General features: G+C 46.5%; 1 protein-coding gene across 1 annotated transcript in view; it reads right to left on the minus strand.

Annotated features, from left to right (window-relative positions):
* Nucleotides 1-12,763, minus strand: part of LOC142587061 (lipase member I-like) — an 82,667-nt gene that overhangs the window by 44,545 nt on the left and 25,359 nt on the right. The window contains exon 2 of the mRNA XM_075697946.1: nucleotides 10,872-11,044. Within this exon, the coding sequence (XP_075554061.1) occupies nucleotides 10,872-11,044 (173 nt within the window). The remainder of the gene's footprint in view (nucleotides 1-10,871; nucleotides 11,045-12,763) is intronic.

Genomic DNA, 12,763 nt, shown 5'->3' on the forward strand with positions numbered 1-12,763 from the left:
GTGACAGGCACCTCGGCGGTAGGGTTAACGGCTTGCGATGCTATAGACGTGGCCATCTCGTCCGCCAGAACGTTGCCCTCGATGTTTCTATGGCCCAGGCACCCAGCATATAATGATATGCTGGTTAGATATGTACGCTTTGCACAAGACGGAATATAGTTCATTAAGTACTGGATTTTTGTGTCTATAGGGTGACATCAAGGCCTTAACGACGCTTAGGGAGTCTGTATATATCGCTGACTTTTGGAGTTTTGATTTTCTTATATGCTTCACAGCAGTCAGTAATGCGTAGGCCTCGGCCGTAAATATACTTGTTTCCGGATGTAGTACATCGGATTCTGAGAAGGATGGCCGACGGCAGCATACGACACCCCGGCATTAGACTTCGAAGCGTCTGTGTAGAACTCGGCGCAGGAGTGCTTGTGCTGGAGTTCTAGGAAATGAATTCGTATTTCGATCTCTGGTGCGTGTTTTGTTACCTCTAAAAGGATATGTCGCATTCTATGACCTGCCACTCCCAAGGCGGTAACAATTGTGTTGGATGCATTAGGCGAGGCTCGAGTAGTGGGACATGTATCTCTTCACTAAGCTCCCTCACTCGAAGCGAGAAAGGCTTTCTTACAGAGGGGCGATTATGGAAAAGTGTAGTGCAGGTCATATCGTTAACAGTGTTGAAACATGGATGTTGATTATTGGAGTGCACCTTAAGGAAGTATGTGAAGCTGATATAAGATCTTTGCAGATTGAGTGGCCACTGATTCGATTCTACATATAAACTTTGTATGGGGCTCGTTCTGAAAGCGCCAGTGGCCAGTCGGATTCCTTGATGGTGGACCGGATCTAGCATCTTTAGCGCGCTCGGGGCTGCAGAATGATAGATCACGGCACCATAGTCTAGTCGTGATCGAATGAGGCTGTTATAGATATTCATTAAACACTTTCTGTCACTACCCCATGTAGTCTGGGATAGAAGTTTGATTATGTTCATTGTTTTCAGACATTTTTCTTTAAGATATTTAATGTGGGGGACGAAAGTGAGTCTGTAGTCAAGTATGACACCTAGGAATTTGTGCTCTTTGCTGATAGGTATTCGTTGTCCACACAGTTCTAAGGAAGGATCCGGTACCAGGCCTCTCTTTCTTGTAAAAAGAACGCAAGAGCTTTTGTTAGGATTGATCTTAAATCCATTCTTGTCTGACCACACTGAGACTTTGTTCAGGCAATGCTGTACCTGTCTCTCGCAGACTGCGAGGTTACACGATTTGAAAGCTATTTGAATGTCGTCCACGTAGACAGAGTAAAAGATGGCGGGTGGTAATGAAACGCGAAGCGTGTTCATCTTCACGATAAAGAGCGTGCAGCTCAACACGCCTCCTTGGGGTACACCCGTTTCTTGCGTGAAAGGGCGTGAGAATGCATTGCCGACTTTTACCCGGAAGGTACGATTTGACAGATAGCTTTCTATTATATTATGCATATTACCGTGGATGCCCATTTCTGACAAGTCTCTTAAGATTCCGTAACGCCACGTCGTATCGTACGCCTTCTCCATATCGAGGAATATGGATAAGAAGAATTGTTTGTGTACAAATGCGTCCCGGATATTTGCTTCGACACGTACAAGATGGTCAGTTGTGGAGCGCCCTTCTCGGAAGCCGCACTGATAGGGATCAAGGATTTTACTCAGTTCAAGGAAATGAATGAGTCGCCGATTAATCATTTTTTCAAACACCTTACAGATGCAACTTGTGAGCGCTATCGGGCGGTAACTTGCCACTGAGGAAGGGTCCTTGCCTTGTTTCAAAACAGGGACCACAATGGCTTCCTTCCATGCAGTTGGAAGGTACCCTGCATCCCAAATGGTGTTGAAAAGTGTGAGTAGTGTATCCTGCGTGTCATTGTGTAAGTGTTTGAGCATTTCATACATGATTCTATCAGATCCTGGTGCGGAGCTGTTGCATGCGCTCAAGGCAGCTCTCAATTCCGCAATACAAAAAGGACAGTTGTACGGCTCATTCTCTCGACCTTTTCTTGTTAATGGCTTACGTTCTTCTGTTTGTTTGTATTTGAGAAAGGATTGTGTATAATTTGTTTGACTTGACACGCTCTCAAAATATTCTCCAAGTGAGTCTGCCTGGTCTTGCAGTGTATCGCCCTGTGTGTTTACCAGGGGGAGCGAATGTGTTTCCCGCCCTCTAATCCTGTTAACTCTGTTCCAGGCTTTGGCCTCATCCCTAAACGAGTTAATACTCGATAAAAACTTGTGCCAGCTTTCTCTTCTGGCCTGTCGGCGGGTTCGCCTGCCTTGGGATTTTACTTGCTTAAAGTTGACTAGATTCTCTGCAGTGGGAGAAGCGCGTAGCAACCCCCACGCTTTGTTTTGTTTCTTACGAGCGATCCTGCAGTCTTCGTTCCACCACGGGACCCGCCGTTTACATGCCAAGCCATTTACTTCTGATACGCATTTAGATGCAATATCTATAATGAAGGCTGTAAGATACTGCACCGCAGCATCAATTCCTAAACAAGACATGTCATTCCATGAGATATTAGTTAAGTTTCGGAACTTCTCCCAGTCGGCTGTATCGATCTTCCACCTAGGAGCCTGTGGTAGACATTCTTTTTCTTTATGTGTTTTTAGCAGTATGGGGAAGTGGTCGCTTCCGTAAGGATTCTTGGTGACTTCCCATTCGAGTTCAGACAGTATACAAGGGGAAACTAGGCTGAGGTCAATTGATGAAAATGTTCTGTTTGCGAGAGAATAATATGTGGGTGTCTTCTTATTCAGCAGACACGCACCGGACGAAAAAAGAAATTGTTCAACGAGGCGACCTCGCGCATCGATACGAGAGTCTCCCCACAGGCTGCTGTGTGCATTGAGATCGCCAAGAACAACATAGGGTTCTGGCAATTGATCGATCAAGGACTGAAATTCATGTTTGTTTAGTTGGTAATGCGGGGGTATGTAAAGCGAGCAAATGGTGATGAGTTTGTTTAGTAGGACAGCTCGAACCGCCACTGCTTCAAGGGGCGTTTGTAGCTGTAAAGGTTGGCACGCTATATTTCTATGAGTTACTATGGCAACACCGCCCGATGATGCGACGGCATCATCGCGATCTTTGCGAAAAGTTAGATACTGTCGAAGAAAGTTTGTGTGTTTGTTTTTTAAATGTGTTTCCTGTAAACACAGCACTTTTGGATTGTGTTTTTGTATAAGTTCCTGCACATCATCAAGGTTTCTGAGAAGACCTCTGACGTTCCATTGAATTATTTGTGTATCCATATTGGGAGTTAATATGTGCTGTGTGTACAGAAACAGAAGTAGTGATTATGGAAATTACAGTGATTAAATTACAGAGCCCTTTCGAGGCCCTGTAACGGGAGTTTTGCTCTTTCTGGAGCGTTCGAGGGAGCCTCGCCGCTCCTTAGGCGCTTGGCGCGCCGTGGGGATAGGTGTTGTGTCCATTGCCTCTTGTGAGGCGCCGGACACGTGCTCTTGCGAGCGAGAAGTTATCAGGGAGAGTCCCGCCTTGGAGGGCAAGACCGCTGCGCCCACCAGCCCGGAGGTCGTTGGGGCTCCCTGGGGGATTTGGCTGCGCCGGCCGTTGCCAGCGCTGGAAGGGACCTGGGAGGTTGAGGCAGCCTCGGCTGCGCCCACCTTCGGGATCGATGGTCCCTTCTCCACGGTTGACGGAGCAGCGCTAGCTGCAACCGCCGCAGGGGCGGACGGCGTAACTGCCGACTCACTGTTTGTGGGTCGGACAGCCGCCGGAGGCCGTTGTGACGCTGCCCCCTGACGCGCCACTTCGGCAAAGCTTTTCTTGGGCAGGTATGAAACCCGCCTGCGTGCCTCTTTGAAAGTGATATTTTCCTTGACTTTAATTGTAACAATTTCCTTTTCTTTCTTCCAGGATGGGCACGACCGCGAGTACGCGGCGTGCTCCCCATCGCAGTTTACACAGCGGAGAGGGTTCTCACAGGTTTCAGTGGTGTGTTCTTTGGCACTGCATTTAGCACAAGTTTGGCGGCCTCGGCAGCTCTGCGAGCTGTGGCCGAAGCGCTGGCATTTGAAACATCGGAGTGGATTAGGCACGTAAGGCCTGACACGGAGCTTTATGTACCCGGCCTCGATTGATTCGGGCAGGACACTTGAATTGAAAGTGAGAATTAGGTGTTTGGTCGCAATTTCTTTACCATCGCGCCTTATCTTTATTCTTTTCACATTAACAACATTTTGCTCATTGAAGCCCTCTAGGAGCTCTGCCTCTGTCAGCTGAAGCAGGTCATCATCTGAGACAACGCCGCGTGTAGTGTTCATAGTGCGGTGTGGAGTCACTGTTACTTGAACGTCCCCAAATGACACGAGACTGGGTAGCTTTTCAAATTGTTTCAGATTCTGGAGCTCCAAGAGGAGATCTCCACTTGCCATCCTTGTTGCCTTGTAACCTTGACCAAGAGCCTCAGTTAAAGACTTTGAAACTAGAAATGGGGAGATTGTGCGTACTTGTGTGTCTGACTTTTCCGAGTGAATCACATGAAATCGTGGGAAGTTGGGTCTTTCACGACCAAAGAACTTGAATACATCTTCGGTGCGCCCTCTTTTCTGAGGGCGATCAAGGAGGGGTGGGAAGGAATTTGCCATAGGAGAACTTAATTTTCGGCAATAACGCCAGCCACCCACCCTGGAGCCCAACAAGGGGACGTTACAGGGACTGTAAAAACAGGTCCTGCAAACGCCAGCTGTACGTTATCACTATAACCAAATATGAGATAACCTAGGTTGGTTATTCACACAAGGTTAACCCTTGCTGCCTGGAAATATTGGAAGTAAATGGAAGCTAGGAGAAGACAGGAAAGATGAAAAAGTAAGAGAAAGACGAAGGCTGGATGGAGAGAGAGACAGGAAAAGGCAACTACCGATTTCCCCCGGGTGGGTCAGTCCGGGGGTGCCGTCTACGTGAAGCAGAGGCCAAAGGGGTGTGTTGCCGCCGCCGAGGGGCCGTAAAGGTCCAAACACCCGGCATTGGCTCAACCCCCAGGATCCCCTTTTCCCCGGACACGGCTAAGCCGCGCACGGCTACACGCGGGAAGGTCCAACCCTCGTGTGCTCGGGTCCGTGGTGTCGCAACACACCAAACGCCTGCTTGCGCAGACGCCCCTGCGGGGATTCAATAATTTTTAATAGTGAACTCTGAAGTCTGAATACGATCTGAAAAGCAAATACGATTCGATTGAATTATATGTTTCTACTTCATTTCGCCTGCTGGCACATTAAAGGATATCGCCAGGGAAGCCACGGAGATTAATTTGGTCTTTCCTAGAAGGTTTCTCCTAGAAGGTTTCTCCTAGAAGTTCAGAAAAAACTCCATACTCTTGTTATGCTAAATAAATTTTCGTACCACAGATCACAAATTCTTCCAGGTAGCACATGCAAACTTCATACTTGTGTCCATGACCATTACGAACGTTGAAAACGCGTTACACAGCCCTAAAGGCATGACGGTAAATTCAAATGATCCTTCGGACGGTACAAATCCCCTTCAAATGCGAAATCTCTAAGTGGCTCATACCCCCAATAGCCTTTAAAAAAACGTGTATCATCCAATGGTACAAAAACTATCATCATCAGCAATCGCTCATGCCCCCCCCCCTCCTCTAAGCAAACAAAAAGTGCAATGGTTCATACCTTTCCTAATGCAGAGGTTACAAACAGTCATCAAAGGAAAGCGTACAGTGCATGCCTTCACTGGAATCACGCATGCAACGTTCAAAAATGAGGCGTCTAGAGAAGTGCTACAAGAAAAACAACGTTGCCATCTTAACGGCTCACACCCCCGTAAGGTTCATGCTGCAACGCTCAGCAAGGTGAACCAAATACTGCACACCTTCATTCAAATCACCCATACAACACAAAGGACACCACATGTTTCAATCCCCTGCTTAGACGATGGAACGCAAAGTAGAAAGGAGATGTCGTGGGCGCGAGTCTGACCCCACTTTACGAGCGCGAAGCCGAAGCTAAGCGTCGAAAACGAGCCATAAAAGCCGAACTGCGAAAGCAGCAACGTGACGACGCACGACGGTGCATTACCAAGTGTGCAGCAGGCTTTCCCTTTCACGTGTTACAGGAGTGTAACATGCTACCGAATTCTTTTCGTTATCGTCAACTTGCATAGGAATTCCCAGTAACCTGACCGCAGATCAGCAGAGGAGAACTAAGAGGTCATTAAAAGCCAATCCATCGCGTCGTCAATTCGCGTAAGCGGGTACATGCCTTTACTAATGGCGTTCAGGCTGTGGTAATAAGCACAGAATCGCCAGGTAACACCTTTCTTTTTTACTAATATTATTGGTGCTGCTCAATGGCTAGATGATGCCTAGACACTCCTTTGCTTAGCATTTATTCGTCTTTATCACTGATTATTTTGCGCCCTGCAGGCGACACATGATAAGGTTTTATGGAGTCGGTTGGACAGATCATGCATTAATGCGATGGCGAGTCCTAGACGCAGATATCAATGCAGGCCGTCGTTCTGCGGAAAGTCCAATACCGAGGAGTGTTTGACAGGAAGGGTAACCAATGGTATGGGCGAGTCAGGGTATGGGTATGGGCAGGCGTATGTTATGGTATGGGTAGGTACGGGCATGACCGAGCCTTCTTGGTGGCAAGCTTTAAGCCATGAGGAAGCACCACCGCTTCAGTAGAATAGTTTTTCGCTCACAACAAGGCGCATCCGTTCACCACCGATACTATGCCATGAGGAACCAACACATTTTTTAGGCCTTACACATTACAGGGTCCGCTACAACATCAGCAAACAGTGGGTACTACTCTATCTTCCGAAACAAAAAATGCATTCTCTTGACAGGGTGAGTCTGCCAAGTTCAAAGACGCAATGCATTCCGCCCAGATTGAGTTCTCCCATCAGGCAGTCAACTTTGGCACCACACAATCCAAATAGTCGATCCCTAGAACCGCATTGCGATTGGAACGAGGAGCAACAGTAAATTCAGTGTTAAAAACTTCACTGCCCAGTGAAACATCTGCATTACGTTAGACCAAACGAGTATACAATCACCACTCAAAAGAAATTGTGATCGGGTCCTGACCAAACATGATCTTGCGTCCCAGAAGTCATGCAAACGTTGTGACTTGGTGGAAGCAGTTGCACCTGTGCCGACTAAAGACATGATAGAGATATCGTCATTAAACGCTTGAACCCTAATCTTTAGTTGGAGGTATCTTCAATAGCTGGACGTACCTCTGTTGGCCGTAAAAATTTTCCTGCGTTTTCGCCTCCATACGCCGTGCTGGCTAATATACCAGCGCGGGTGACGTGATGCGGCGCGGGGTGGCGGTGATTGATCCACTCGGAAAGCTGGTGGTGGTGTCAGAGTGCGATCGGAAGCCGACGAACCGAAACGTGTTCTCTCTGCTCAAAAGTAGCGTCCTTGGGTGGAGTTACGTGGCTTTTCTTCCCCAAGCGGCCTCCTCAATCGAAGCTCCTTGGCCGCTGAGTGTCCAAGATACGACGACTAGGCCACGTAAACAGCATTGATTGCCCAGAGCCCCCTGGTCGACGCTGGGGACAGAACCTAGCGTACTCACCTCGTAGGCCACAGGTTAACACACTGGCCTAGGGTGAACTTCCGAATGCTGATGACAATGTTTTGCTGCAGCATTGTGGTGAGAATATTGAATATTATATTTTGTAAGCCATAGGCAGAGGCCGGTATTCGTCAACTAACATTGAGTCGGTGCTGATCAAAGTGTTGGTCAAAAAGACCGTTATAGGATGGTAGGGACAGGTCATAATGCGGGGCTTCTCAATAGCTTCCGAAGCCCGCACCATTTTCTGAGTGCTGCCAAGGAGTCAAGGGAGGTGTACGAAACATGGAAGCTATAAAACGTGGGAACTCTGATGTGGTGCCACGTAACGCGCTCCTTTGCGTAGAAGGAGGTCCTGACGGACAATCTACCGAGCGGTGCTCAATAAAGCTGTTGGGCAACTCGTGTTGTCCGTTAGGGTCACGTTAGACAGCTGACGAAATTTCGATGTTATTGGACGAGTCTTCAGTGTTTCAAAGTTACGGCAGTGCCGTATCACCCCTCATACGGTGTACAGATTTTCTTTTCTAATGAGGAACTCATTCACCTCTTCCGCGATTCCATGTAAAATGTGCCCCACCTAATCATTTTCTGACATTCGAGGATGTACGGTCTTGCCCACTTTTAGAATATCTTCAATCTAAGCGGTGCAAGTTTCTTCGAGTACCTGAGCCCTCTGAGCTAACTTTATTTCCACTCGTTTCCTCTTAGCATCCGAACTGTCAAAACACTTCATCTCCTCAACGAAGCATGCTTAAGTAGTCATCACGTCGGCATGGTTGTCATACCAAGCTGTCGCCGTGTCGGTCAAAAAGAAAACGTTGCTCCTCAGTTGGTTGCCAGCGTTCATGTGGTTGTACCACCTTACCCTTTGTACCTTTGTACCACCTTACCCGATGAGGGCCGGCCGCTCATCGACACTTCTTCCGTATTTGGAATCAACGTGCACGGCTCTTGGTAGTGCTGCATCAGGGCTGGTACTGCCAACGCAATTCTGGGAGCACCTTCCTCTCTAGGGATGATGCTTGCCAATTATCGGAGTCCGGCAAGGCAGCAACTGCTATGGAGGTCTGACGGCTTCCTCATAGGTCCTCAGAGTTACCAAATGTTACGCAGGAAATGCTTACTGAAAAATACAAGGCAGATCAATCGGGACGGTTGGCGCTTTCCGGGACCGGTACAGAGGCAGCCACCCAAGTGTCGCCTTTCTTAAGTACTCTTTGCCTGCACTGTCGATCGGGTTTTTCTGCACTCTGTTGCGAGAGCTCGTCCCAATATACAGAAAAAGTGCGCGCAGAAACGCGATAAGTTGACTTCGCGTCGCACAAAGAAACAAATGTTACAAAGCTCACGTGTTGAGTTCAGCGCACACTATTCACTATGCGTTCACCCCATAGTACTTATAGGTTCCAAACAAAGAACATAGGATGTACAAATCACAACACTTATAAGGTCAAATCACACGTGCTCAAGCATGTACAAATTCCAAATTAAATACGCTATTCACAACAAAGAGTTTATTCTGTCCAACGTTAAATTCCTGAGATGGCAACCAGCTGTTCTTCTGCTTCTTAGGTTATTCCATACCAGATTAGACGTCTGAGACGTTTGACCTGCTAATGGGAAAGCCTTACTGCAGCTGTCCGGCACAGACTCCACAGAGATGCACGTCTGTACCTCCACATGACAGAGCTGGAAAACTCAAACCGTTCATTCATTTTTGCCGTGCTGCAACAGGTTAGAGTTTGCACGTTCCTAGCCTCTCGATTCGTTTCTTCTGGAGGCAGGCGGTATTTATGTCTTCCGTGAGCTGAGCCATCGTGCCGCCTGATTGAATCGGCACACTCTGCAACTTCTGACTTGCTATAACTGGCGTCTGTCATACGTGACGCATAAGGAGTCATAAGTTTCTCCAAACTAGGCAAACATGAACGCAAGGTTACTCCGCCAACATGGATGAGATCAACCTGTGAGGTGCCACCACTCTGTTCTTCAGTGGAACGTCACTTCGACGTCTCCATCTCCGCAAGGGAACAATCCCCTTCAACTTGCATACCCATGGCATCGCTAGGTAGTGACATGAGCGTTGACATCTTTCACAAGTCAAGAGTCTCGTACTTTCTTTCTTTACTAGAATTTTTGCCCAAGAACTGTGCATTGGTCTACATGCCGAGTACGTCTGTACTGATCTTTGTTCCATATTGACCTAGCCGGTCGTCATGGTTTCAGGCATGCTAACTCAACCTCTCTTGAGCTATACCTTACAAGGCCACATGTTGCCATGGAACATCGGGTGAGCGTCTCATTGCCCATTGCAGTGGTCACGCAACACATGTTTGGAATTATCACTTTTTCATTCACCCGAAGATGTGCTACGCGTCCGAGCTTACAGTTTTTGGGATGCAAGACGTAAATTATGCATACAGCGCGCCCCAACTATCATGCACCAAGATTTTAATATGTGCAGATGCCGCGTAGCTGGAGAGAACCGAGGTAATGTTTGCGGCGCCTGAAGATAATCAGATTCCTTTTGCATTACGTCCAATTGCATTAGTCTTCCTTACCTAATAAACTTATCAAATATTATAATTAAGTTAAATGAATCAATGAGAAAATCGTTGAGCAATATGAAAAACTCTCAATACAATTTTCTGTTGGTCAATACTGGCCATATAAAGGTGTTTTTCCGAGCGCGAAAGAAGCACAGAAATGCACGCAAAATTGCCGAGCGACTGGCCGCCCGAGGCACTTTGCGTGTATGCGCGTGCTTATATCACGCTGGGAAGAAACCGCTGGCCGGCGGCGAGCTATGGACCCTCCATATGTTTTTTTTTTGGACGAGAAGGAATTCGACGCTTTTGCGCCAACGCTCTCCTCACCTTGTTTCAAATAACGTTGGTCGGTCAAGCCTGCGTCGGTAAGGGTGCTTAAGTCAGAAGGCCAGACCTACCCATTGTTGACGAGTGTCGCCAGTAGCTGCTCAGTTAGCCTGGTGTTTATGACAGCTATTTGGAAGATATACATGTGCAATTTCGCTGCTATTTTCCTCCTGTCGTTGTAAATATTCAATTTTTTTTCTTAGCCTTCTATTTGTGCCTCCTTATAACCTCCCCAATTCTCAGCACCTCGCATCGTACTAGGCAGACTTGCTAATATTGAACCTTCCACCAAGATCAAGGGCACTGACACCACACTTCTCCTGGAGGTTCCTCACCACTTACGGCCTAATTCATAAGAAAATTTTGCTGATGAAAAAAATCACCTCTATCACATCCAAAGCGAGTTCATTATCAAGCATGAGTTGTCTACTCCAATCTTCACCGGAATATAGTTTCTCTGTCCAATCACCCGGTTGGTCATGCAGCTTATCGAACTTTTCAGCTTTCTTGTTTGCTGAAATTGCAACATCCGCATAGCATCCAAGAACGAAGAGTACTGGAAAAGAAAGAAAACGACTATTTAAGAACTGCACTGGAGCCAACTTTCTTTTTGTGCAGTTCGGCCTAAAAAATGTTCGAATGCCAATAAAAAGGTGCTACGCCGTCCCTAGTATTGTTGGGCGAAAAACCTATATGCTCTTGAACCTTAAAACTGAGGACTCTAATGTCATCTAATTTACTGTAACGTCAATAAAAAATTCAAAAGAAAACATTCGCCTCAATTTTGCCTTAAATAATTTTGTTTTTGCAACAGGAATGACGGTGTGCTTTGATAAATATAATCTAGACCCAAAAATTGTTTACTGCTTTACCAGGGGTGTTCTTGTTATATATTTTCCCCTTACCTCAGAACAAGACCTTGGAAAATTCGTAAATAAAATGCTTTCAACACTTTATTCGCCAAGCAAGCTATGGATGAAAATATGATGCGATGCCTGCTTCCTACCGTCCAACAAAAGCACATTTCACTAAATAGCAGTTTATTCAAATCCATAACGCACAAATATACAATGCATCTGGAGGTTTCGCACCAGTAAAAGACACATAAAGCACAACACATGTGCCATTGTCTAGCTCGTGTGGCAGTGTCGAGACACTAATTCACACACAGCGGCCCATCAGAGCCCCAGCAGGTGGTGCTGCAGAAAAGTATTTCTTGTCACAGTAGCGAAACTTTTCCTTGTCACACTTTTTATTCCTTGAGTTCATGTGGATTTATTATTTACCCTGAATATGTTTTCACCTAATATAGAAATAATTATTAGACAAAGCCACGACTTGTTCGGATTTAAACACCTAGTTTAGCACCTTTGTTTATTGAAGGTATGGCACCTAGTTCTGGTAAAAAAATTCACACATTGTACTCTCTTCATTGCTTCAAGTTCAAAATTTTTCATGACGATAGATCATTGATAGCGACAGGCGGCAGTGAGAAAGAACAAACTACGGGCGATTTATCACAAACATACTGGACAGTTACAATAAATTTAGTTTCTTTTTTTCATATTTCTTCTACCTAGGGAGCGATCTAGCTAGTCGAATTATACTGGAATCTCAAGTTGATTACAGCAACCCAACGTGGCTGCTCAGTGGCCATGGTGTTGGGCTGCTGAGTACGATGTCGCGAGATCGAATCCCGGCAGCGGCGGCCGCATTTCGATCGTCGCGAAATGCGAAAACACCCGTGTTCTTAGATTTAGGTGCACAGTAAAGAACCACATCGTCGCAATTTTCAGAGTCCACTACGGCTTGCCTCACAATCAGAAAGTGGATTTGGAACGTTATTCTCCAAAATTTAGGTTATTACAGCATAATATAGTTTGCTGTTTCTAATTATTCAACGCTCATTCCCATCAATGATCCCAATCACTGGGCGGTTTTCATTTGTATGCGAAGAGAGCCAAGAACGCCCTTTCCAAACTCTGTAAGCTCAGCTTGGACACACCTGCAGCACGGCAAGAATATGCCACGCCTGAAGTGAGAGAGCGAATGAACGCTTTATGTCACCAGACTTTTTAAATTTTCATAAGGTGAAATTATCACGAAGCTGGGAGGGTCGACCACAATAAATGTTGTACCTAAGCTGTAAACGTCAGTATCTGTAGACTGGCTGTTTGATAACTGGACAAACTTGCCTTTAGAATTGCAGAATAGTAAACGAGTCTGGTGGTTGAATGCCGCCAAGCTCCCAAAAGGTAAGAGTCACTACACGCGT

The sequence above is a fragment of the Dermacentor variabilis genome, chromosome 7, assembly GCF_050947875.1.
Source record: "Dermacentor variabilis isolate Ectoservices chromosome 7, ASM5094787v1, whole genome shotgun sequence".
Taxonomy (NCBI): Eukaryota; Metazoa; Arthropoda; class Arachnida; order Ixodida; family Ixodidae; genus Dermacentor; species Dermacentor variabilis.